This window comes from Cervus elaphus, chromosome 25 (genome assembly GCF_910594005.1).
Source record: "Cervus elaphus chromosome 25, mCerEla1.1, whole genome shotgun sequence".
NCBI classification, from domain to species: Eukaryota; Metazoa; Chordata; class Mammalia; order Artiodactyla; family Cervidae; genus Cervus; species Cervus elaphus.
Genome location: NC_057839.1, coordinates 6,288,077 through 6,314,176, shown reverse-complemented (window position 1 = coordinate 6,314,176; position 26,100 = coordinate 6,288,077). Strand labels below are relative to the sequence as shown.

General features: G+C 43.2%; 1 protein-coding gene across 4 annotated transcripts in view; it reads right to left on the bottom strand.

Moving 5' to 3' along the window:
* Window positions 1-3,212: 3,212 nt before the first annotated feature.
* The window catches only part of KCNIP1 (potassium voltage-gated channel interacting protein 1), a 394,479-nt gene continuing 371,591 nt past the window's right edge, over window positions 3,213-26,100 (bottom strand). For 3 of the 4 annotated variants that reach the window (XM_043887543.1, XM_043887546.1, XM_043887545.1), the window contains 7 exons: window positions 16,501-16,625; window positions 15,678-15,747; window positions 13,760-13,830; window positions 12,954-13,061; window positions 8,962-9,066; window positions 7,761-7,823; window positions 3,213-4,068 (listed from right to left, as the gene is read on the bottom strand). In XM_043887543.1, the coding sequence (XP_043743478.1) occupies window positions 4,021-4,068; window positions 7,761-7,823; window positions 8,962-9,066; window positions 12,954-13,061; window positions 13,760-13,830; window positions 15,678-15,747; window positions 16,501-16,625 (590 nt within the window). In that variant the 3' untranslated portion in view covers window positions 3,213-4,020. Of the gene's footprint in view, window positions 4,069-7,760; window positions 7,824-8,961; window positions 9,067-12,953; window positions 13,062-13,759; window positions 13,831-15,677; window positions 15,748-16,500; window positions 16,626-21,290; window positions 21,324-26,100 lie in introns of all 4 variants that reach the window. The other variant, XM_043887544.1, reaches the window with a different exon arrangement.

The window sequence follows — 26,100 nt, the reverse complement described above, 5'->3', positions numbered from 1 at the left end:
GGTCATGATGGGATTTTTTATTTCCACATCAGATCAGATTTCTTTATTGGAATAAGAGAATCTCAGAAACCTGAGCAAGAAGTCACAGCAAGCCTAGACCCAGGTTTTCTGAAAATGCCTGATGGTCCCCCCAACCTCTGAGACTGTGTCAAGTTCAGCTGGAAGGAGCCTTTCCTCTCCACCCCGTCCGGAGCAGCCACCCCAGTCATTTTCTCTCATGTTACACTTTCGTTCTCTTCATACCACTTTAACGACCCCAAATCATTTTATTTGTTGTCTGTTTGCTTTCAATAGAATATAAGATTCATGAGAACAGGACACGTATCTGTCCTATTCATTGCTTGTTTTAGGTTAGGTTCCTCCAGAAGCCAGTCCTGGGACAAGGATGTGGAATTAAGTAGTTTGCCTGGGAGGTGATTCCAGGAAGTAATGGGAGGGGGATGCAGGAAATGAGACAGAAAGAGAAAGAGGTCAATAAGGGGTGCACTTTTGAGTAGGTTACTCCTGTGGGTGATTGGGGCTCAATTCCAGTGGAGAAAGTAGTCTGGGAAAAGGTAAGAGTTCTTCGTATTGGGATCTGGGGTATTGATTGGCTAACTTGGCATTAGTCATTGGCTAAGAGCTGCTCCTAGGAAGTGTTAACAACCTGATTCTTCCTGCCTGCCCTGCCCACAAGCAGAGTGGGGCTATCTTGGCCACAGTCTGTCCGTGACAGTCAGAGTCACAGGCAAAAAGTCACAAGCATTTGCATTCGGCAGCCGTTGAGTCCGCAAGAGTGAGTGCCAAGGGTGTCTGGCAAGGCATCTAGTACACAGCTGAATCCCCATCAGCAGGTGTGATGACTGGCAAATAGTGATAATCTGTTGGATGATTCAGGAGGAGGAGGAGGATCCCTCCAGGATGCCAAGGGGATGGATGTTCCAAGCTGAGAACCTTGTTTCTCTAATACTTCAGTTGCTGAGGGATGCTTGGATTCATAAGAGCCCAGGCCTTTTTTTGTTTCTGTGCCTCTGTGGAAACTGCAGAGTTTATTTTTATCTCGTTCCTTTATTAAAAGCTTTGACAAATGCTGGCCAGTTTCCTTGCCATTGCTCCAACAGGGTGTCCTTTTCTCCCTACCCACCAGGATGGCCAATGTCCTTTCTGTTGCTTATTCACCTGAGGACAAGTTTTGAATCTTCCTTCCATTCTGATTTCTCTCTGATATGCCCAGATGCTGATTTTCCTGTCAGTATTGGGTTCTGAGGCCTGAATTGGGTTTCTTATTTGTGGTCTGGCCAGGACAGGGAGAAGGGTAGCAGCCCTTCCATTCTTCTAGAGCAAGGGCTCTTAGCCCTAGGTGTACAGCTGGAATCACCTGCAGAGTTTTTAACACATACTGATGCCCAGGGCTCCACCTCTGGAAATTCTGATTCAGAACCTGAGATAAGGCTCAGGCATTAGGTACTTCAAAAAATTTCTGTGATTCTGATAGGTAGCCTTGGGGGAGAAACGATGGGCTAAACTAACATAGGCATTAAACAAAGGCATCTGGAAAGTGCACATACCTATGGTATGTGTAGGTTCAGGTGCAGCTTGATCCAGCAGCTCAATGATCTCATCAATTTCTGGTTTCTTTTTACATTATTTATTTAAAAAAAAAAAACAAAATCTCTCTGCTTATCTCCTGTGATTCTGGTTTATTTGCCCTTTGGTTATCAGATAAGCTCTCAGAATTCCCAAATCACTGCAAGCTGTCCTGGGACTGTGTCTTATTCATGTCCGATAGGAGACAGAACATCTTAGTCCCACTGTTCCTAGCACAAGTCTTGAGATTCATGCTGTGTGGACTGGCATATGTACAAAGCCTAGCTCTGAACCGATGATCGTAGCCAGTGGGATGGTTCAGACTCTGTGTTCATTCATAGCACTGGGTATGGTCAGTTCTTCACTGTAGCTCTGTATGCACTTTACAATCGCTGGGCAGTTTCTAAGGAATTCTGATGTCTGGGTTCTACCCTTGGAGATTCTGCTTCAGTGGGTCAGGGATGGGGTCCAGGTGCTGGCATTCGTCAAAGCTCCCCAGGTGATGATGAATGTGTAGCCAGGGTGGAGAACCGTGGCCTAGACATTGTACAACCTCAGGGTGCAGGTGCACACCCAGCGTGGGGAGGGTCACAAGTAGAGATCCTCTGCTTGGGCCTAACTGTATGCCTTGTTAGGGGCCAGCCACATGTCCAGCAGCCTTGGATGACTGCATGGCTGCACTCAGGAAGCTCAAATAGAGAAGCAGAGCAGTGGCCTCTGTATCCCTAGCCATGAGAAGCCACAGACAACGGCAACCAGGTTGGGAGTGTTTCACACATGCAGAGGTGTGGTGACCTGCTCTTGCACAGATACCTAAGGTACCTTAGGTATCCACAGATACCTAAGGCTTCCCCTTTTCTATATCTGTTTCCTCATCTGCTATTTGGATTCAAAGAACGCCTTTGCCTCTCTGAGCTGACTAGAGATGAATGAGATTTGTGTGAGGGACACTTGGTTCCTCGAGGTGAGGCAGAATCCCCTAGTAGGAAGGCTCTAGGATACTGTGGGAAGAGTTTAATCTCTTTAGGGAGTTGTGCTACCTTAGTCAGTGTTCCTTACCTCTCTGAGCTTCAGGGTCCAAACCAGCAAAATGAAGACTCTACTTTCCAGAGCATTCTACCATAAAATAAGGTAATGTATATAAGCCCCTAGTGCAGCCCTTGGCACCTAATAGTGGTTCAGTACATTGCTTTCTTTCCAAGAATGCCACTGTTAACTCCTAGTCTTTTAATACGATGTCAAGTGAGGAAACCAAGACTCCCAGTGTCCAATATAAGCAATTATTTGCTGTTTATAGGCTGGAGTCTCTTGATCAATGCCTGGCTCAGTCCCTCAGCAGGGGGTCCTGCCCACTTGTATCCCCAACTACTCCATGTGAAGTTCCAGACTTTCTACACCAGAGGGTCTTGGGAGTGGCAGTTGTGCTGGAAGGGACAATGTGAAGAGTCTCATCTTTAAGCTGCATTTGCTTATGGTCACAGTCTTTGCATTTGAATCGGATATTTGCCTGGGGGAGGGTGATGCTCAGCTTGGCATAGTGCCTGGCACAATGGAAGTACTAACAACTGGATGCCAAAGGAATGGACTAGCCTTCCCTTTTCACAACTTACCTTTTCTGCCTAATGTAGTCATGGATGAAATGAAGATTAAGAGTGTAAGAAATAGTTCTGTTTATTGGTTAGAAGATGGTATAAAATTACAGATATTTGCAGGCATCCTGGGCTTTCTGGGAGGGTCATGCAGTGCTGGACTCAGCAGGAGATGGAGTGAGGCATGGGTCACCGGGCACTGGCCCCCTTCCTGTGCATGTGGAGGGACCTGCGCCACTCGCGCAGATGCTCATATGAGAGGGCACTGCTGTCCTTGCCTTTGGAAACAAAGCACGTGGGCGGTTAGGGTCATCAGACAATGCCATGCTTCGTAGTTCAGTCCTACCCTACACACGTTAGGAGCTGGCTCTCCCAGCCTAGTCACGGTAGATTCTGACTGTGCTGTGTAACACTCATTCTTCCCACCAGAGAAAGGGAAACAGGCACATCGGTTTGGGAGGCCAGAGGATGGTGCGTGTTTGGCTCAAGTCATCTTGCTTCCAGATACATCAAGGTCTGCTGGACTTGGAGGAGTGGCCTGGGACACGCAAGCAGAAAAGTGTGCACTACTGTTAAGCTCAAGCAAAGGGGCCTTCCCCAGGGCAGCAGTGTGAGGAGGGGAGCATGCTTCCGAAAGAAACCCGACTTCATCTTGTCTCTCTCAAGAAGAGGGAGGAGGAAGAGCTGGCAATCAGAGACTGAGCCATGTGGTCCTGGGTTCCATAGTACGTCTTCACAGAGAGTTCTTCCAAAGTGTAAAAGGTGTTTCTGTCCCAAGAGTCAGTTAAAATCAGCAGGAGGGCCGATCAAGGTGCTCAGTTGGCTGTTCAGTATGTCTCTGAGAGCTGGATGGCTGCGTTCACAGTTACATGACATTTTGGAACAGCTGGAGGGACCTCATGATGTTGTCATCCTGGGGAGGGAGGAGGGAGGATGGTTAGAATTCTCTGAGGCTTCTCCCTGAGAAGCTCTGTAACTGGTGAGCACATCTCCCAGAATGGGGGACTTCCCTGGTGGTCCAGTGGTTAAAAATCTGCCTTGCAATGCAGGGTATGTGGGTTTGACCCCTTGATAGGGAACTAAGATCCCACAGGCCAAGGAGCAGCTAAGCCTGTGCAAGAACTACTGAGCCAAGAGAAATTGGAAGCAAGCAGCACCTTCTCTGGCCTTAAAGAGAAACTCAGAAGAAGCAAGTTATTCAGTAAGCCAGTGAAGACTGCTTCTCTTAAGAAGCTGTGGGGAAGTACATTTTATCAAATGCTTTTTCTGTACTTATAGAGATGATCACATGTTTTTTTCTGTTTTATTCTATGGTGTCATTAATCACAGTGATTAACTGTTGAAGGTTAAACCATTCTAGCACTCCTGTAATAAACCCTATTTGTTCATGATGTGTTATTCCTTCTACATATTACTGGATTTGTGTTTTCATGCTTGTGTCCAGAAAGAATACATTAACTCCCCAAATTTTGTATCCTGTAGTGGCCTTGTCAAGTTTCCATAATAGGGTTGTGACAGCTTCATGAATCACACTGAGAAGTTTTCTCTTTTTCTCTGTGTTCTTGAGTTTGTGTATGATTAGCATCATTTCTCTGTTAAGTGTTTGGAAGAATTTACCAGTGAAGGCATGTGAGCCTGACGTTTTCTCTGTGGGAAAATTTGAAATACAGATACAATTTCTTTAACAGGCATAGGACAATTCAAATTTTCTGTTTCTTTTTGTGCTAGTTTTCATAAGTTGTATTTTGTGGGGGGTCTGTAGGCTTCATATATTATCAAATTCATTGGAAAATTGAACTGTTAACTTTTTAGTGCCTGAAAACCTTCTGGTGATGTTACCCCTTTAATTCTGGATATTGATAATTTGAGTATTCTCTCTCTTTTTTGTTTAAATTGGTCTTGTTAAACATTTATCAATTTAATTAATTTTTTCAAAGTGGCAATTTTTGGATTTACTGATTTTCTTATTGTATGTCTCTATTTTATATTTTTCTACTGTATATTCTCTAAGGAGTAAGTATGAGATGTAGAAAATCTTCAAATGTTTGGATCTTAACACATTTCAAATTCCATGTGTCAGAGAAAAAAAATCTTAAAATATAATGAAAATATGATATCAATAATCTAGAAATCTAAAGCAGTACTCAGCTAAAGCAGTACTCAAGGAAAATTTATCCCTTTAACTGATTATATTATATATAATATATATATATTAATTAACTGCTTATATAATATCTATAACTGCTTATAGAAAAGAATGGTTGAACACCAGTGATCTAAAACTCTGTCTCAAAAATCTAGGCAGAACACCTAGGAAATTGAATTGAAATTAAAAAGCAGAAGGAAGAAAATAATTTGGAGCACATGCATGCATGCTAAGTTGCTTCCGTCGCGACTGTGTTGCCATGCCCTCCCCCAGGGGATCTTCCTGATGGAACTCATGTCTCATTAAGTTTCCTGTGTTGCCAGGTGGGTTCTTTACCACTAGCGCCACCTAGGAAGCCCAATTTAGAGGACACATGAAAGAAACAGAAAACAGACTAAAGTAGAGAAAGTCAACAAAGCTGATTATGGGTATTTGAAATCTTTTAAAAGTACATGCATTCAGAAATCAGGCTGCCTAGATTCTAATTCTGGCTCTGTTACTAGCGGAGTGACCTTAGACAAAGTACTTAGCTCTCTGTGCCTCAGTTTTTTTGTGAGTGCAATTGTATGGATCATAGTACCTACTTACAGGGTGGTTTGTGAAAAAAAAGTGAGTTAATGAATGGTTAGAGAAGTTGCTAATGTGAGAAACTAAACTGATTAAAAACCTGTCAAAAAGCATAGCACAATCAAAGCATAGTCAAAATGCATAGTACAATAGGGCATAGTATTTAAAATTAAAATGATATAGTTCAAGTTCCATCTCAATCATTTTTTGAGGCTTAACCATATCTCTTAACTTTGCAATACCTCACTTTTCCCTTCTTTAAAATGGGTATGATGAACACTGGTGGTTAGCTAGCTCATAATGATTAAAGTGTGGAAATGTTATTAACCGTGTTGGTAAATAACTGCTGACCTGAGCCTCTCTTTCAGCAACTTCCCCTCTGGCTGCCTGATAACTGGTTCAGAACCCCTAGACTACCCAAAGATCCATCAGCTAACAGGTTAGTACCAAGTTTAGCAGGGCTTCTCTAGGGCACTGCTCCAAGGCATTGGTCAGAGTCAGTTAAGAATGATCAATTCTCAGTCTACTGTAGTTTTTAAATACATTGACTATGTGAAGTTTATGTAATGTACCTAAAATTTGACTGGTGCTCACTACATGTCAATAACTTCTCCCCTCTCCCACTTTCTTGCACTTGCAGTTCTTACTAAGCGGAGATCAGAGTAACTGTATATCTTTCTGAAACAAAGTAGGGGTATAGATGCATTTTTCTAAATTAGAGGAAAGTGATTATTTCTGGTTCAGCCTCTGGCTCACTCTGGGGCCAATATATCCTTTAGAACACAAGCATCAGCGGAGACCCACAGAATTAGGATCTGCATTTTAACAAGAACTTCAAGGAGGTTGGTTTGCACATTGAAATTTTAAAAGCATTGGCCAGGGCAGTTGTGCTAAAATGAAGCTTTCTAGATCCACACCCAAGATCTAGAGTCTCCGGGATTGGGATTGAGACCTGGAAATGTGCATTTTCACAATCTTCTGAGGCAATTCTTATGCACACTGTGGCTTAAGAATCACAGCTTTGGACTTTTCCCAGCAACTCCCTTATGATCTAGGGCAGTGGTCCCCAATCTTTTTGGCTCCAGGGACTGGTTTCGTGGAAGGCAATTTTTCCACAGATGGTGGGGTGCGGGGAGGGTGGGATAGTTTGGGGATGATTCAAGCGCATTACATTTATTGTGAACTTTATTTCTATTGGGCTTCCCTGGTGGCTCAGCTGGTAAAGAATCCACCTGCAATGGAGGAGACCCCGGTTCGATTCCTGGGTCAGGAAGATCTGCTGGAGAAGGGATAGGCTACCCACTCCAGGATTCTTGGGCTTTCCTTGTGGCTCAGCTGGTAAAGAATCCACCTGCAATGCAGGAGACCTGAGTTCGATCCCTGGGTTGGGAAGATCCCCTGGAGGAGGGCATGGCACCCCACCCTAGTATCCTGGCCTGGAGAACTCCATGGACTACAGTCCAAGGAGTCACAGAGTGACTTTCACTTTGTTTCTGTTATTGTTGCATCAGCTCCACTTCAGATCATCAGGCATTAGATCCCGGAGGCTGGGGATCCCTGGTCTAGGAAGTGGGCCGTCAGGCAGAAGAAGATTGAGAAATGTCAGTGTTGCCCACTTGGAAGTCTGCAGTTCCACAGAGGCCCGCTCTGGGCTTTCACAGCCCCCTGCTCCCCTGCTTAGTCTGTCTGGCTCAACCCGTTCGTGGCCAAAACCTGCCGCGGGCCAGTCTAAGGGGTGGAGGCTGCTGGAACTCTAAACGGCGATGCTGGTGGCTGTGGTGGCGCTGAGTCGAAGAACTGCAGGTTTCTTGTGTCCTCCCTTCTTCAGGTCCCCGAGCCCCAGCTTTCCTTTCCCAGATTTAGAGGTTTTGTGCCCTGAGATCTTTCCTTACCTCCTGACAGGATTCAAGAAATTCGTCTAAAGTCACGATGCCATCTTTATTTTTGTCCATTTTCTGAAAGACACAGGAAGTAATTTAAAGAAACTGGTAATCTGCATTCCAAAACCTACTTTTTGTTCACCAACACTCCCCTGACAATTAGGATGGTCTTTCATTGGCCAGACAACTCCAGGCCCTGGTTACAGCACTTTGACCCCCATGAGCATCTTTCAAATGAAAAAATTTGCTCTAGATGCTCACCTTCTCATCACCCGATTATTCTGCTGACGCCCAGTCTCACTTCTCGCCTGTGCATCTGGCAGTAGGAACACTGGACACAGACAGCTCTCCTTCTGTCTGTGTCACTTACCGTGTGACCCTGAGTCTCTCTAAACCTCTGCTTTTGCTCATCGAGAACGAGCTCTCATGTTCGCCGATCCTCTCCTGCTAGGTGAGTTTTTTTCTTTTCACCAGCATACCACTAAGATCTTGCCACTCTTCTAGTCACAGATTAACAGCATCCACCTACTTTTTACCAGAGCAAGGCTAAACTCTTCAATTTAAAGGTCTCACTCTAGTTTCCAACCTATCCTAGTTTCCATCTGATTTCCCCTTGTTCCTCAAACACAAATGCTTAACACCAATGACAAAAATGTGTTTAATGGCATCTTCTGTATTTACTCTGAGGGCTTCCCAGGTGGTGCTAGTGGTAAATAACCCTCCTGCCAATCCAGGAGACATAAGAGACACAGGTTCAAACCCTGGGTTGGGAAGATCCCCTGAAAGAGGGCAAGGCAACCCACATCACTATTCTTTCCTGGAGAATCCCATGGACAGCGGAGCCTGGCAAATTACAATCCATAGGTTAGCACAGAGTTGGGCAAAACTGAAGTGACTTAGCACAAGGAATACACATAACAATATTTTGATGTATGCACATGTGCTATTTACTCTGATCCCCCAGTCATTTTTATGAAATTTAGAGTCCACACGCTACCACTTATACTTGATAATATTCATCCTTGTTCTCTTCTGTAGTGTATACTTGTCTATTTAATAAAATAATCTATTCCTGGGGGACAGTACATCTTGTAATTCTTCTCTGCTTCTTACCATGTGTAGTGGAGGCTTGGATACAAAACACTGCTCAGATGCTGTGGGTTGATTGGTCTAAGTTGAGCTTAAAGCTTCCACACAGGGTGTGTGCTCTTACCTGGAAGAAGATGTCCACGTGCTGCCTTGGAGTGTCTTCTTTAAGCACGGGATATGTGTATTTCCCCATCATGTCATAGATGGCTTTGACGATGTCCATCATCTCCTGGAGAGGGGACATGGAAGCACACGGTGTGGGGACCAGGAAGTTAAGCTCTTCTAGGTGACAGTCTGGGGCTCTCTGTCTCCCTTGGGAAAGAGAGTGATTAAAAGGAACCTCGGCTAGCGAGAGGGAGTTAGAAAGGAAGCTGAAGGGTGTATGTCCTGGGCGCCTCTTCCCAGGACGATTCTTTTGTTGTCATAAGTTCTTGGGTGGCTCAGTTCTTCCTGAGCTTTCCCAAGTGATGAGTTATAAGTGGAATTTGAGTGGATTTGTTCATGTACTGACTGGCCGACACCCCATTTTTTGGGAACACCTTCTCTCTGCTCTGTAATTCCTTTGAATGACTGGCTGGTGTGGCTTTGTTTATACCAGGCGATTGGAACAAATGTGGATATCTGACTATGGAACTGAGTCACCAAGTTGTTATCTCTTGAGAAGTCAGTGAAAAGTTGCAGTTTGTGCCAGAGTTGGTACCATGGGCAAATCATTTCCAGGTTTTAGTTGAGATCAGGGGAGAGCAGACACTGAAAACAAATATAGAAATGAACTCCTGAAAAGAGTGGGCTGGAGCAGATGGAGTAGAGGAGATGAGAGAAATGCTGGGAGCGAGGGAGAGCACGTAGAGAAGTGAAAAAGGTAGAGGAATAGAGAGAGGAGAAGGGAGGTGGCAGATGGAGGAGGACATGGGTTTTCTCATGAGTAATTTCTCGCGAGCATACACACATACATACGTACCCACACGCACATGTGTTTGCTGGGAAAAGTGGTTGAAGTAGACAGAGATAGTAACAGGGATCAAGAGAAACCCTGGAGAGGCCGTGTCTGAGAATGGTTACCCTATTCACTAAGGCATCCTCTGGGGTCTCCCCACCACCAGCCATTCCTGCAGAGGACAGTGTGGTCATCTTGACCTAAGACAGTGCTGCAGGAGGGAGATGAAAGAGAGGAGATGGGTGTAGCATAAGGGAGACCAACAACTTTCTAGTTTTAATGGGGATTAAAATGTGCTACATTAAACTACCTGTAACGTTTTTCACTTTAACAAGAATTATTTCTTTCTTAAAAGACCTTTTAGAGAAATTACCTATATCTTTATAAGAAAGGTCTCAACTTAAGCTCATTGAAGTTGATGGTTTTCTATCTTTGTAACCAAAAAATCCCTTTCTACAAAGACAAAAATCACCATAGGGCCAGATAGATGTTACAAATCCTTTCATATTTTCTTTCCAACCTTTCAGTAACATGGAACAGAGATCAGTACATACTCATTAAAATAAGTAAGTGGTTCTTATTGCTCTGTGGATCTGTTTCCCCAAAACTGTGAGCTCTGAGGACACATGCTTGATCCTTCGTTGCTACATTCTCTGCACCTGGCACCGTGTCTGCAGGGGCTGGGAGCCCCGTATTGGTTGGGTGGCACCATGGTGTTTTCCCGGTTACACTGGCCAGGCATGGTGTTCCAAGGGCTTCCTCGATCCCTACTCGGAATGAGGAAAAGGAATGTAGGAAAGCAGCCTTGTTTTCAGGATATCTGATGGAGTGTCTTTAGAGACCCGGAATTCCCAGGTGGCCCTGGTGGTAAAGAACCTGCCTGTCAATGCAGGAGACGTAAGAGACACGGGTTCTACGCCTGGGTTGCAAAGATCCCCTGGAGGAGGGCATGGCAACCCACTGCAGTATTCTTGCCTGGAGAATCCCATGGACAGAAGAGCCTGGCGGTCTGCAGTAAATGGGGTCGCAAAGAGTCAGACATGACTAAGTGACTGAACAACATGGGTATTTATTTTGCAGATTATAATCCCAAACTATAAATTTGTATTTTGCTGCTTATATTATAATATTAATAGCTTTGGCTATTGTGAACTCCTTTAGGCTGACTTCTATGACCTTCAGACATGCTCTTCACCACCCTTTTTTCTTTAATAGCACTCCCATTTTTTTTGACACTGTAAGATGCTCTAAGATCATCTTGTGTTTTCTCTTTCCCAGGCCTGGAATCAACCAAGTCCTAGGAGACTGGTTGCTTTTATTGGAGAATGGTATTGAGAAACCAGGGTCCAGGTGCCAGGTCTACTCATTGTGTGATTGCTCTCAGGTTCTAACAGAGACAGAGCTAGGACAGAGCTAGGAAATGTATACCTGTCCACGTGCTTATTTAAAATGTGTGCTTTAAGGAGTCCTTAACATCCATATGGCTACAGGTTTCTTTCCTGAATAACTTTTATAAGAGAAAGGACTTAAAGATAAATTTTGATTGCTCTCTCAGGATTTTCTTTGCTACGATTTTGATGAAACTCTTTCCAAATGACTTCCAGGGGAAGGTCCAGCTACCTTTTCTAGGAAGCTGCTTATCCACACTTTATATTCTTTTAAGGAGAATTTTATTAATCCTGCCTCCAGAAAGGTCTGATGGATATTTAATGGGGACAATTTTGTCTAGTTTGTAAATTACAGAAGGGGAGCAGGATTTAGTAAGATTATTCAGAGATGGAATAATGGTTGAACCAAGGTTGAAGATCTTGTTATAAGTCTCACTTTAGGGTCCTTTTTAAAAATATATTTTGTAAAGTAGTATTTGAATATTTTAGATATCTTTTGTTGTTGTTTCATCACTAAGTCATGTCCGACTCGTTTGTGACCACATGTACTATAGCCCATCAGGCTCCTCTGTTCATGGGATTTCCCAGGCAAGAATAGTGGAGTAGGTTGCCATTTCCTTCTCCATAGAGTACCATATATTTGAGTATATATAGAAGCATTTAATTATTTACAACACTGAGAAAATATTATATATCCTACTGTAAAAATAATTTTTAAATGGAATGTATAATACTAATTTAAAATTATATCTAGTTGCTTTTGCATGGTTTTACATGGCCACTTGTTATTCCATTATATAATGGATTCCTACCATATCTGCTGTTAGTGGCTATTAGGATTTTTCGCATTCTGGGGATTGTTCACCACTTTATCTTCAGCACCTAGAACACCTAACAAGCCCTCAAATATATGTTGAACAAACCCACGACTGAATGACTGAGGAATGGAAATTGAAGGGTTGAGGTGAGGATTAGAGATGATATTTGTAACTCTGGACACTGTACCTGGCACATAGGAAATCAGGAAGTGGGATGCTGCGAGGTGCTAAATCCAAGCTTTGACTGAGATTCCAGGATACTGTAGATACCAAAGTAAGTTTTGAGATAGACCTGTGGGTATTTCACTATCTAGGTACCACATCTACTTTGAGGCTCTAAAAGTGTCAAGCAGTGAAGCTTCAGAATGTTAAAATAGGTTGTGGCTAATAAGAGAAGGGGACGACAGGATGAGATGGATGGCATCACAACAGAGGATGAGATGGTTGAATGGACATGAGTTTGAGTAAGCTCCAGGAGTTGGTGATGGATAGGAAAGCCTGATGTGCTACAACCCATGGGGTCGCAAAGAGTTGGACACGACTGAGTGACTGAACTGAACTGCACTGAATATGATTCAATTGTAATCTCCTTTTCTCAAAGATCTCCTTTTTTTTCTTCTTGGCGATGCCTGCAATGTTACTATTCCAGTTTTTACTTTTAACTTGTGGCCATTGACCTGGTAAAATGCAAATCATCCTGGGAAGAGTTATTCTACACTGAAATAAATCATTTATACCCCCTTTGGAATGTACATTGAATAACTGAGATTGAATGAATGAATCTGCTTAATCCTGAGTGTCCAAGAATGGGACAGGGTAGGCCAATGGGGGAGGTCAAAGGTGACCTTCATTTTGTCAGGAACCAACTCTGCCCCAAAGCAGATCCCTCCTGGTTCAGGCCATTTCATCCTCATGACTGGGAATGTTTTCTCTCTAATTGGCTCTCTCATGCTCCTAGCCTCAGTTCACTTACCTCTTTGTTTATGTATCCATCTTTATTGATGTCGTACAAATTAAATGTCCATCTTAGTTTCTCATGGACGGTTCCTCTCAGTAAAATTGACAGAGCAGTTACAAAGTCCTGAGAAGTGGAAGAGGCATGAGACATTAAGCAGCAAGCCATTGGTGGGGCGATGCTCTGTCTTTGGGTCAGACACCGTGACTGTCTTTACAGAATGATATCTTCCAGGTCCTCTGACTCCTGAAGGATGTGGCCAAGCTCAGCAAAGTACGCCACCCACCTTCCACTGCCTATCTTGCCCCACACTGGGGCAGGAGCTTCTGGAGGAAGAAGGGAAATCAGTGTGTGCTGACATCGGCTGTCACCTTACCCCATGGCTGCAATTACTATATAAGTGGTGGCATCATCTGGCGGCTAAGAGCGTGGGCTCTGGAAACATGCCACCTGAGTTCAAAGCCCTCCTTTACCCCTTACTCTCTGGCCTTGGGGAAGCCACTCCGTCTCTCATTATCTTTCTTTCCTCTTCTGTTGACTGGTAATATATAGTAGACCCCTACCTTGTCAGGGCTACTGTGAGGGTTAAATGAGTTAATACGGGCAGAGCGCCAAGTGCAGAGCCTGCAGCGAGGTCAGCTCGGTGCCATTAGATGATAGTCCCTTAGCCCTGAATTCTTGGAGGACAGTTGTTTCTTCTGTCTTCAGGAAATCCTTCTTAAATGGTAAAGAACTGAAGCATTGAATGATCCACTCCTCCCAAGACCCCCATCATTTAAAGGAAGAGTTGATGGGCCCCTGGGGCCTCTGAGAGACAAACATACCTCGAACTTCACGGAGCCTGTCTGCGTGGTGTCAAAGGCATGGAAGAGGTAATGGGCATACATGCTGGCATCTGCAAGGCACAGAAGGAGAGGCAGGTGATGGGAACAGGGACCCCGCACAGGGGAGGGAGATCACTTAAAAGCAATAAGAAAGAGAAGAGGGCGATGCTGGGGTGATAGAAAGGAAAAGATTACTGAGTGGGAAAAACCACTAGTGTGAACTGAGACCTGTTTGGTTTTCCTGGGGTTTAGGTGGCAAGTTCTAGCAAAAGCTAAGACAGGTTTTGCTCCTAAGTCTAGCCATCCCTGGAGAGAGATGCTCCTGTCTCTGTGTATAGTTCTTGTTGGATGAATGGCACGGTCCTGTGTGTAGAAGATGTTCTTCTGGATGGCAGCACAATGCCATGGAATGCGCACCCACTAAGGATCAGACAAACCTGGACTCAGAGGAGTTCTGTCACTACCTAGCTGTGTGACTGCAGGACTGTAACGCAACCTCTCTGAGCTTCACCTTCCCGTCTCTGCACACTGTTTAACTTTCACACAGTCATATCATTAGAACCATCATTAAGTTTGCCTCATAGTCAAAACTCAATAAAGAGGAGCTCAATAGGACTCAACAAATAGTGGGTCTGGGGCCTGCATGGGGCGAAACTGTCCCCAGCTGGGGGAGAAGCCCCGTACTGGAACTCACACCGGAGAAGGCTCCTGTCTGCTGCTGAGGGAGGCGTATGAGAAAGAGAGCCTCAAAGTGTCTGGTGTGAGGCGAGCAGAAGTAACGCAGCTTAGATTAGGAGTAGGCCTTCCTACTTGGTAAGATTATCAGGCCACCTGGATGCAACCAATTAGCCAATTAGGACCAATTAGCTTTCACTTAATACTTACTGCTGGTTGCCAATTAGGAAATTAGGAATGGGGCGGAAACCCCCAGGAAAGTCCTGTGCGCGCGCAAGTTTTGACCAATGAAATTGCTTTGCAAACGTGTAACCAATCCGCTTCTCACCCTATAAATTTGTGTAACAGCTTGGGCTCGGGGCTCTCTGACCCGCACCACTGCGTTGGTTGCGGGTGGAGAGTCCTGGCTCGAGTCAGTAATAAACGTCCCTTCCTGCGAGTTGCATTGTCTTGGAAGCCTTCTCTCCCCTGCTCAGGGATTCGGACATCGGCCATAACATCTGGGACGCTTGGATCTCTGTTTCATCGGCACCCGAGGAAGGGGTCCTGCAGGAGATGGCTGCTGGGCAGGAAGTAAGTTGACATGTGACACTGAAGTCACGGGAAGAGCCTCTGAGGTCCCAGCCCCCGGGGCCAGAGCGGGGCCCGCAGGAGTCAGGCAGGGTGGCAGAGCAGCTGTGAGCCGGAGACACGGGCTAACCTTATTTATAAGCACGGTTTTATTCACCCTGCCTCTTTTTGGAGTCCTCTATTTTTACAGCTTCTGGTATTTACTAAAGTTCTTTTTCAAAATTCCACCTTGCCTCAGCCGTTTTAAGGAAAAGACACAACATGCCACAGTGGAGGGTGGGCCTAACACAGCAGAGCTTTAGGTAGGACTCTGGGATCTAGTTCTAGGGAGTCTGCCGCTCTCTAGCTGTGTGACCTTCAGTGAACTGCTTAGCTTCTCTGAGACTTAGCGGCCCCATCCTCCGATAACCACACCAGCTTTCCAGGGCTGTTAGGAGATTTTATGATACTGCTTTATCACTACCATCTCTGGGAGAAGGTCCATTTTCAGAGCTCTTTTCTGCTAAAGCTTTAGTGGATTCCACATCTTGCAGGAAGGGAGGAAAGCTGCCCCGAGGTCTCCCCAACCTTGAGGAGGAGGCAGATAACAAGGCCCTGTGGAGCTGGAGGAAGGAAGCGTGCCGGAGGGAGAAGAGAGGGAGCCGGGAGGGGTCTTTCTCAAGACCGAACTCACCTCCATGAGGGAAAAACTGAGCGTAGATCTGCTTGAATGTCTCTTCATTGACCACGCCGCTGGGGCACTCCTGCGTGAGGGAGAGGGAGTCAGTGGGGGAGTCTGAGAGCCTTGGGGTCCTCATGAGCCCTGGTGGGCGGGGACCGGGTAACCACCCTGTGCACTTCCGTGACTCCAAGGAGAGTGGCTAGAAGTCCTACTTTAGGACTGAAGCTGCTTTGCAAAAGGGTGAGATGTTATCAGAGAACAGGCACAGTGAGGTGGGAGTCTGGGCTGTGAGATTATTGATAGAAAGACCTGGGTTTAGATCCTGGCTCAGCCCCTTCTAGGCTTCGTGACTTTGAGTGAATCAGGCCCTGATTCTCAATGTCCTTACCATGAGAATGTAAAATAGGGCTACCAGTACCTTCCCAGCCAGGCTCTCAGGAAGTTAAATGTATGAAATCGTGAGATAAATGAACACATTGGCTCTCAAGCTGCTACGTCAGTCTCTGAGCTTGGTTAGCAGCAGACCTAAAGCCCACATTTCCGGGACACTCATGACACCGCCAGTGTGATGGGCTGTCCTGAGGTGGGTGTCGGGCCGAAGCAGTGCTACCCCACCAGCCTCTGGGCCACCGGCCGGCTTCCCGCCCCCGATACTGCCTCTTTCTGGCACCTTTCTCTCTAGCTGGTGCGCGACCATGCTCTCCTGATTCCTTTATAGAATGGCTTTCCTTACATACATGCAAAAATCTCTCAGAGCGGTCCCTTTGGCGTTTGAGAGAGCCGAGTCCCAGGTGGGAAATCCTGCCTGGGCCTTCAGAGGCCGTGTGGGTCTTACGTTTTTGAAACCTCGATAAAGGACTTGCAGCTCCCTCTTGGTGAAGTTGGTCTGTGCCTCCAGCTGCTCCAGCCCCTCAGGCCGATGGCAAACCATGGTCATCTCCAGCTCGTCTTCAATCTTATCTGGAACCAGAAGAGATGGCATTGGGGAAGCTCACCTCGGTGGTCACTTGTCAGACTATAATCTGGGTTGTCAAAAGTGGGGTGTAGTGACCTGGGACATAGGGTCATAGGCTGGGGGGTCACACTGCAGATGACCTTCTTGCCTTGAACCCCACCTCTCTATTCAGTCACTTTCTATCTCACCATCAGTCCATTACTCCAGGTGTGTTGGACACCACCTATGGAGGGAACTTCAGCCTAGGAGATACATGTGTTCTGAGTGCTAAATATAAGTGCATACAAAAATATTTCTTTTTCTTTCAAAATATCTGTTTGTACATTCAATTTGCTGCCCACTGAATATTCCACTGCTCATCTGAATATTCCAGAGACACAGGTAAGTGAGCAGATGGATTAACATCCTCCAAACTGCAAAGGGAGACAAATCTATTAAAAAACCATAGAGTAAACTCTCACCATCTGGGAAACTAGAGGTAGGCTAGCTTGATTTGGCAAAAAGTACAAATTATAGCATGTAAAATATTAATTTAAAAATTTGAAAGCATTTTCCAGTATTGTCATATCTAACAGACATCCTTAAATAATAGGAAAGTAACTTAAATGGGAACTGCTTTACATAAATGAAAGCTTTGGAAGCATTTGAAGGGCTCTACAAACAACTGTTTACATGTACTACAGTGCAGTAGTTTTGCACTAGTTAATAAAGCATCCTATTGCTCTGTCCATCTCCTATTGTAGGATCATAAAATCCAATAAGCGGAACCTTGAATGTTTTACCATCATCATTGGGCTTTCCTGGTGGCTCAGCTGGTAAAGAATCCACCTGCAATGTGGGAGACCTGGGTTCAATCTCTGGATTGGGAAGATCCCCTGGAGAAGGGAAGGCTACCCACTCCAGTATTCTGGCCTGGAGAATTCCATAGTCCATAGGGTTGCAAAGAGTCGGCACGACTGAGCGACTTTCACTTCACTTCACTGAACTTTACCAGCATAGAAGTGTATTCCTTTGGACCCTACCAGAATGCTTTCTACAAATTTACTTCAATCAAGAATCAATTGCCATCCCACCTCCCTGGCCCGTTGTTGTCAGGCAGGCATCACCAAATCCATGTACTGAATGACTGTAAATCTGAACTGGCAAGAGTAGTGATGAGATGGGCAGGCTTCTGGAAATGTACACACACCATCATATCCCATGATGATGGAGAGTGAGGACAGGCTGAGTTTCCGTCTGAGAGGATAGGATGGGTACATCACACTCTGTGCATTTCCCCAGCTAGTGCCAGTCTCTTTGCATCAGATTCTTTCTGCAATTGTCACTTTTCCTTTTGAGACAATGACCCCAATGCAAAATGAATCCATCAAAGTGAGTTTATATCTTGTACCTCTTTTCTGAGGTAATGGACATTGGTGTAGAGTTCCAAGGGAGAAGCAGAAGATCTCGGTGACAATTCCCAATTGTTATCTTTTTTATGTGCTAGGGAACACATATTGTCATCCTACAGGGATCAGAGCATATTACTCAATATAAATGACACTTTGTTTACACAAAATAGTTGCCAGTGGCCAATTTCCTTATAATTTGAATAGAGCCTTTAATTATTGTTATGTTTCCAGCTAACAAGTTAAGTAGCAATTATGAAACACTGTAGCATTCTCAAACAAACAAATAATCCCACATAAGTATAATTCAGAATACTCCCATATATTTTCAACTCATTTAAAAATAGAAAACAAGTTGTTGGTTTAAATCTTCTAGCATTAGATTTAGTAGCAACTTTATTTTTAAAAATGCACAGAAATTTAACACTGAAAAGAGGTGAAAGTTACATTAAAAGGTAAAGAAGGAAGACATGAAAGTATTTTTGGAAGAACTAATGTATTTTTGAAGGCGTCTAGTATACCTTTTCAAGTCTGTCTTATCCAGAAGCTTAAAAGATTTCTCTTTTCAGTTTTGATTATGATCAGATTCTTCACAAGCTCAGGGAAATTCCTTTGTAGAAGTTTGAGAGACTCTGACTCAGAAACTGCACTTGCTTACCATCTCTCTCATTAAAAATGCATTAAGTAATTATAGATATATCAAATATTAAACTCACTTCATTAAGACAGAACTGGTTTGTTTGCTGGCTGACCAGGAGGGTCAATTTTCCATATCAAAGAGATTCTATAATATCTGAATATTTGGATATTGACTGCCAAGCTTTTGTTTGGCTTTTTCATCACCCTCTAATTGTCAGACTGTGGTCACATCAGTTACTGAAGAAAATTTACATATTTGGGATTCAAGATGCTACTGCTGTGAAATCACTGGCATGGTGAGTGTTAGGGGCTTAAACAGGGGTTCTTAATTTTTTTTCATTGTAAGAATTACAATTTACATCACAATCCATATACATAAAGGAAAAATTTTGTAAAATGTTTTGAAGCAAAGGTTTCATGAAATAGTACTTTTTCTCACTAATGGGAACTGTCCTCTGTTCTCAATTTAATCTATTCCTTTATAAAAATGTGTTGATTATGACCCCCATGGTCATGATTTGGGAATGGACAACACTAATTTGTTTAAACCTAGAGCAATCTTACGGAGGTGCCCACAGTCTAAGCATTCTTTTCCTTCACACCAGCTGTCCCTTCTTTTTCTTTGTAAGGTTCACGGTTCTGGCCACTGTAGCTATATTTCAAAGCAACTTTGGAAGGAGCTGTGGAGGTTTTCACATCCTTGTTTTCCCCTGGGGAGCCTCTGAGTGCTGTCCAAGTGGCCCCACTAAAGGAAGTGGGACCAGCACCCTGGTTGGAGGAAAAGGAAATAGAATTAATAGATGGGAGCCTCCTTGACAGTTTCTTTCTGAGGCCAAGTGCTACTTGTTATTACTATTTTTGTTATTAAAAATAATGATGAGCCAGTTACAAAGTCAGGTTGAATTTGAATGAAAGAGATAAAAATTAACCCAGAGAGCGAATACAATGGGGATAACCACAGAGCAAGAATAAATCAGAATACCTTTGTTTGTAAATTGCTTTTATCCTGTAAAATGTTTTCATGCCCATTGTCCCATTACAACCTGTGTGTGGCGGGGAGTAGGGAACATTACTCTCTCTATCAGAATGTTAGGGAGATGGGTGTCCTAAAAGATCAAGAGTTTTTCTAACTATAAGAACCTTAAAAAGTGATGAACAATCCAATGCTGGGGGTAGTTAAAGCAAGATAGAGTACCAGAATAACATCTAAGGACTGTAGATGTTATACAGGTAGTTCTCAGACCGAAGGCAAGTTTGAAGAAGATGATTCAGATTACATGGGCCTTAATGTTTCGGGGCCACAGGCTCTTCTGAGTGTGGATGAAAGCTATAGGCCCTCTCAGAAAAAGGAACTGCACCTGACTCACATTCCCTGAGCTCCTGTCTCTTTCAGACACTTGGAGCCCATGTTGAGGATTCTAGCGCGGGAGGAGTTCTCCTCTCTCTCCTCTGCCTGTGCCTGAGTCCTGGGCCACACAGTCAGCTGCAGACAGAGCTGGACCTCAAGTCCGGCCAGTCCAGGCAGATCTGGCTTCCACGTGCCTCTCCAATGGCTTCTGCTTCCCTCCAGCACAAGCTGCACAACCAGCCTCGCAGTAGTTCTGCTTCTGGCGAGCTCTCTGCCCGTGCAAGAGTGAGGCCCTTAGACTGTGAGTGGTCTGTGGTCTTCTCCCTGGTAACGGATCTCCTCTGTTAGGTTCACAACCAAGATAGGCCCAAAGACCATGACCATTTCTATCTCCTTCTCCTTGGACTGGAAATTATTTTCTGGATTGGATTTTGTACCAACCATCTAGCTTTGAGATTGCAAAATGTGTTGGTCCTTGGCTTGAACAGAGTTCAAAGACAGGTCGTGTTTGGCCTATAAAATGTATTTTGTTTGGAATTTCCAATATTTAAAGATGAGAGATCCATGCACAAGTTTGAATTTCTAGTTTCTCTCGGAAAATGAGATTCTCTGACAACTTTATCAGAGCTGAGCAGGGCTGACCCCTCGAGCAGTGGAAACCTCTCCTGTGCCCTCTGTCTACCTCTGGGTGACTTCATCTCTTCTCTCTGCCTAGTTCTGCAGGCATCTGAGGTTTTGGTTCCTGATCTCTATCCACTTACCCTTCCACCTACCTACCTTTCACCTATCTCATAACACACAGACTACCACCTTCTCTCTTCCTCACTATTTGTTTATTTAAACACATTTTGCTTTGTTTCACAAAGGATTTGAAGTTGATTATATGAAACACATGCAATAAAATAAAAAGAGATAAAGTAATAAGAAAAACTGCCTTGGAAAATATTAATTAGATTAGGAGGTTGAGACACAGGGAAAAAGAGAACACAAAAATTCAGGTCATTTGTTCCAAGCAGTTACTACACTTGAGCCACAAACTGGCTCTGAGCTTTTACATGTATCTTATAGTCTGTGAGAGGAAAAAATATCAGTTTCTTTAGGGGAAGCAAAGATTTTCCTATAACTTGTCTCTAAAAGAATGTTTCCAACTATATCTATTTAAAAGAAGCTTGCTGACGGGGGCACAGATATTTTGTCTGTGAGAAGACTACTGACAAAATACATCCTTGATTAAGAAGCTCGCCCACTGAAAGTAATGTAACCAAAGCAGTCAAGTTAGTTTAAACTTTTTTTACCTCTCTGATACTGGTAATACCACCAGGCGATGTCTAGGAAAAAGTAAGAGAACATTTTACCAAAACCGTTCATCAAACAAGCAAAACACAGTTTTATTTTCCATATGGAAAGTCTGCTCTGAGGGTGTCCAGGTCACCATCCAGCACAGCTTATGTGAAGAGGTCTCTTGTAGCAGAGCTGGAACTGACCTCACACGGCCAGAACAGCCAAGAGCGATGGGTTACCTTGCAGTGCCCACGGCTCCCAGCAGGGGGCTCACTGAGCAAGCCCGCAGCCATGCAGCCATGCAGCCCGAAGAGAGGCGGGTGGTGAGGGGCAGAGGATGCACGGATGTGGATGGGTCTTGGAAATACCTGCATGTTTGATTGAAGAATGCCCGAGATAACTCTCTGCAATCTGCCATTTTGTGATTTGAAGCTGCATTCTTGCAAGATTCTTTACTCGCTCACTCAACAACTATCAATGACGTATCTACTATGTGTACATTGGTGAATGAACAACTCTGTTCCCTGCTCTTGTGGAGCTTACAGTCTATGAGTCTTTGCTTCTCTCTTCCCCTCTCAGTCTTAATAAGTAACACAGATGCAGAGAAGTATAGAGGGTTACTGAAAAAATGACTTAGCACTTTGGGATGACTGGACAGATTGGTTGCAGGCAAAATCCCCTATTACACTGAATATAAAACATGAGACAAAACATCAGACCTGGAAAATCCTCCATTTCATGGTGGAGTTGGATGGAAGTAGGTCCCAGAGAGTGGGCAACAGGTTCTAGTTGCTGTTCTTCTGTCGGCCTTTTTGGGGCTATTTGGGGGTCATCCTAGCTTTCTCTGTAGGTTATTACTTGAACTTTGCCCTATTTTTCCAGTATCCCTGATCAAGAGTGCATAAAGCAGACCAGCCACCACCTTGTGAGTCTGAGTCGTTCCTTACCCACAACCCCAGACAGGAAAGGCTTCTTTTCCTGCTGCCCCTAAAAGTGGTGGGACAGATGAGTGTCTCATGGTAAGTATTTCTGTCTTGTTGCCTGACTTGAATCCTGCAGGAGAAACTTGTTTTACTGGATTTGTCACTCTCATTGGTAGCATTTGTATTTATTTTTCTAATAGAGGCTACTTTTAGAACAGTTAAGGTTATGGAAAAATTGTACAGAAAATAGAGTTCCCATGAACTCCACCCTCACAATGTCCCCGATTTTAATATCTTGACTTGGTATGGTATATTTATTACAATGGACAAACCAGGATTGATATATTATTTTAAACTAAAACCCATAGTTTACATTAGAGTTCACTCTGTGTGGTATAGTCTTGTAGGTTTTTGACAAATGTATAATGCCATATATCCACCATTATAGTATTCTACAGAATAATTTTACTGCTCTAAAAGTATAGCATTCTTGTAGAGATTTGTCTGCAAATATGGTCTGACTTCTCTGGCATTCCAGGAATGTGACAGGTATTGGGAGAGAGATGAAAAGATACAATGTCTATTCATAAGGAGTTCTTAGACTGATGGGTAGCACACATGCATAGACCGAGGATTACAAACTCAAATACCGGTCATTGTTCAGTCGCTAAGTTGTGTCCAACTCTTTGTGAGCCCATGGACTGTAGCAAGCCAACCTCCTCTTTCCTCCACTATCTCCCAGAGTTTGCTCAAATCCATGTCCATTGAGTCAGTGATGTTGTAATTCAGATGAGTTTGTAATGTAAGTACAACCATAGAGAGTGCTGGGGACTGAGAACTGCAGAGCCATTGCCCCATGAAAGGGAAACAGCTGTTATGCAGCCAGATGTTGTCATGTAGAATTTAAGCCTGGTGGATCCACATCTTCAGGTTTTTCAAGAGATGCTACAATTGAAAGATGATTTGTGTCCTGATTCTTAGCTGTTATCAATGAGTTTAACATTTATATATATAAGCATTGGACAAGTATAATATTACTGTTGGTAGAATATTGTGGATTTCTGGAATGGAATTCTTCATTGGCAAATCATTCCAAACCCTGTGTGTGTGTGTGTGTGTGTGTACATGAGCGCGCATGCTCAGTCACTCAGTTGTGTCCAACTCTTTGTGATCCCATGGACTGTAGCCTACCAGGTTCCTCTGTCCATAGGATTTCCCAGTCAAGAATACTGAAATGTATTGCCATTTCCTTCTCCAGGGGATCTTCCTGACCCAGGGATCAAAATCATGTCTCTTATGTCTCCTGTATTGGCACTAGGAGGATGTTAATGCCACTTGGATGGCAGAGGAACAGAATAAGTCACAGGGAAGATTTCAAGGGAAAGTGATCATTTATTGAGTCTTGAAGCAAGGACAATGGAACAGCATATGAAAAGGCACAGAAGCTGAAAGGGCCCTAGAATTGTAAGCTCTCTTGAAGCAGAGCTGACTTCTCACTGAGAAAAACAAGAAAAGGAATATTAAAAAAAATCAAAACTGTTTGGAGAACTACCAGAATAGCCTGCACTTTAGAAGCCATGATTCTAGAGGGAAGAAAAATTCATTAAAAGTGAGTTGGACAATCAATGCTGCCAGACTCATCAAGAAAAAAAGGGAGAAGAATCAAATCAACAAAATTAGAAATGAAAATGGAGAGATCACAACAGACAACACTGAAATACAAAGGATCATAAGAGACTACTATCAGGAATTATATGCTAATAAAATGGACAACTTGGAAGAAATGGACAAATTCTTAGAAAAGTATAACCTTTCAAAACTGAGCCAGGAAGAAATAGAAAATCTTAACAGATACGTCACAAGCACAGAAATCAAAATTATAATAAAAAATCTTCCAACAACAACAAAAAAAGGCCCAGGACCAGACAGCTTCACAGGTGAATTCTACCAAAAATTTAGAGAAGAGCTAACACCTATCCTACTCAAACTCTTCCAGAAAATCATAGAGGAAGGTAAACTGCCAAACTCATTCTGTGAGGCTACCATCACCCTAATACCAAAACCAGACAAAGATGCCACAAAAAAGAAAAATACAGGCCAATATCACTGATGAACATAGATGCAAAAATCCTCAACAAAATTCTAGCAAACAGAATCCAACAACATTAAAAAGATCATACATCATGACCAAATAGGCTTTATCCCAAGGGTGCAAGGATTCTTCAATATTTGCAAATCAGTCAATGTGATACACCACATTAACAAATTGAAAGATAAAAACCATATGATTAGCTCAATAGATGCAGAGAAAACATTTGACAAAATTCAACATCCATTTATGAAAAAAAACCCCTCCAGAAAGCAGGCATAGAGGGAACATACCCCAACATAATAAAAGCTATATATGATAAACCCATAGCAAACATTATCCTCAATGGTGAAAAATTGAAAGCATTTCCCCTAAAATCAGGAACAAGGCAAAGGTGCCCACTCTCACCACTACTGTTCAACATAGTTTTGGAAATTTTGGCCACAGCAATCAGAGCAGAAAAATAAATAAATACATAAAAGGAATCCAGATTGGAAAAGAAGAAGTAAAACTCTCACCGTTTGCAGATGACATGATCCTCTACATAGAAAACCCTAAAGACTCTACCAGAAAATTACTAGAGCTAATCAATGAATATAGTAAAGTTGCAGGATATAAAATTAACACACAAAAATCCCTTGCATTCCTATACATTAACAATGAGAAAACAGAAAGAGAAATTAAGGAAACAATTTCATTCACCATTGCAACAAAAAGAATAAAATATTTAGGAATAAATCTACCTAAAGAAACAAAAGACCTATACATAGAAAACTATAAAACACTGATGAAAGAAATCAAAGTGAAAGTGAAGTTGCTCAGTCATGTCTGACTCTTTGTGACCCCATGGAATTCTCCAGGCCAGGATACTGGAGTGGGTAGCCTTTCCCTTCTCCAGGGGATCTTCCCAACCCAGGAGTCAAACCCAGGTCTCCCACCTTGCAGGCAAAGATGACACAAACAGATGGAGAAATATACCATGTTCATGGATTGGAAGAATCAATATAGTGAAAATGAGTATACTACCCAAAGTAATCTAGAGTCAATTAAATCCCTATCAAGCTACTAATGGTATTTTTTCACAGAACTAGAACAAATAATTTCACAATTTGTATGGTAATACAAAAACACCTTGAAAAGCCAAAGCAATCTTGAGAAAGAAGAATGGAACTGGAGGAATCAATCTGCCTGACTTCAGACTATACTACAAAGCTACAGTCATCAAGACAGTATGGTACTAGCACAAGGACAGAAATATAGATCAATGGAACAAAATAGCCCAGAGATAAATCCACACACCTATGGACACCTTATCTTTGACAAAGGGGGCAAGAATATACAATGGAGAAAAGACAATCTCTTAAACAAGTGGTGCTGGGAAAACCGGCCAACCACTTGTAAAAGAATGAAACTAGAACACTTTCTAACACCATACACAAAAATAAACTCAAAATGGATTAAAGATCTAAACATAAGACCAGAAACTATAAAACTCCTAGAGGAAAACATAGGCAAAACACTCTCTGACATAAATCATAGCAGGATCCTCTATGACCCACCTCCCAGAGTAATGGAAATAAAAGCAAAACTAAACAAATGGGACCTAATTAAACTTAAAAGCTTTTGCACAACAAAGGAAACTATAAGCGAGGTGAAAAGACAGCCTTCAGAATGGGAGAGAATAATAGCAAACAAAGCAACTGACAAATAATTAATCTCAAAAATATATAAGCAGTTCCTGCAGCTCAGTTCCAGAAAAATAAACGACCCAATCAAAATATGGGCCAAAGAACTAAACAGATATTTCTCCAA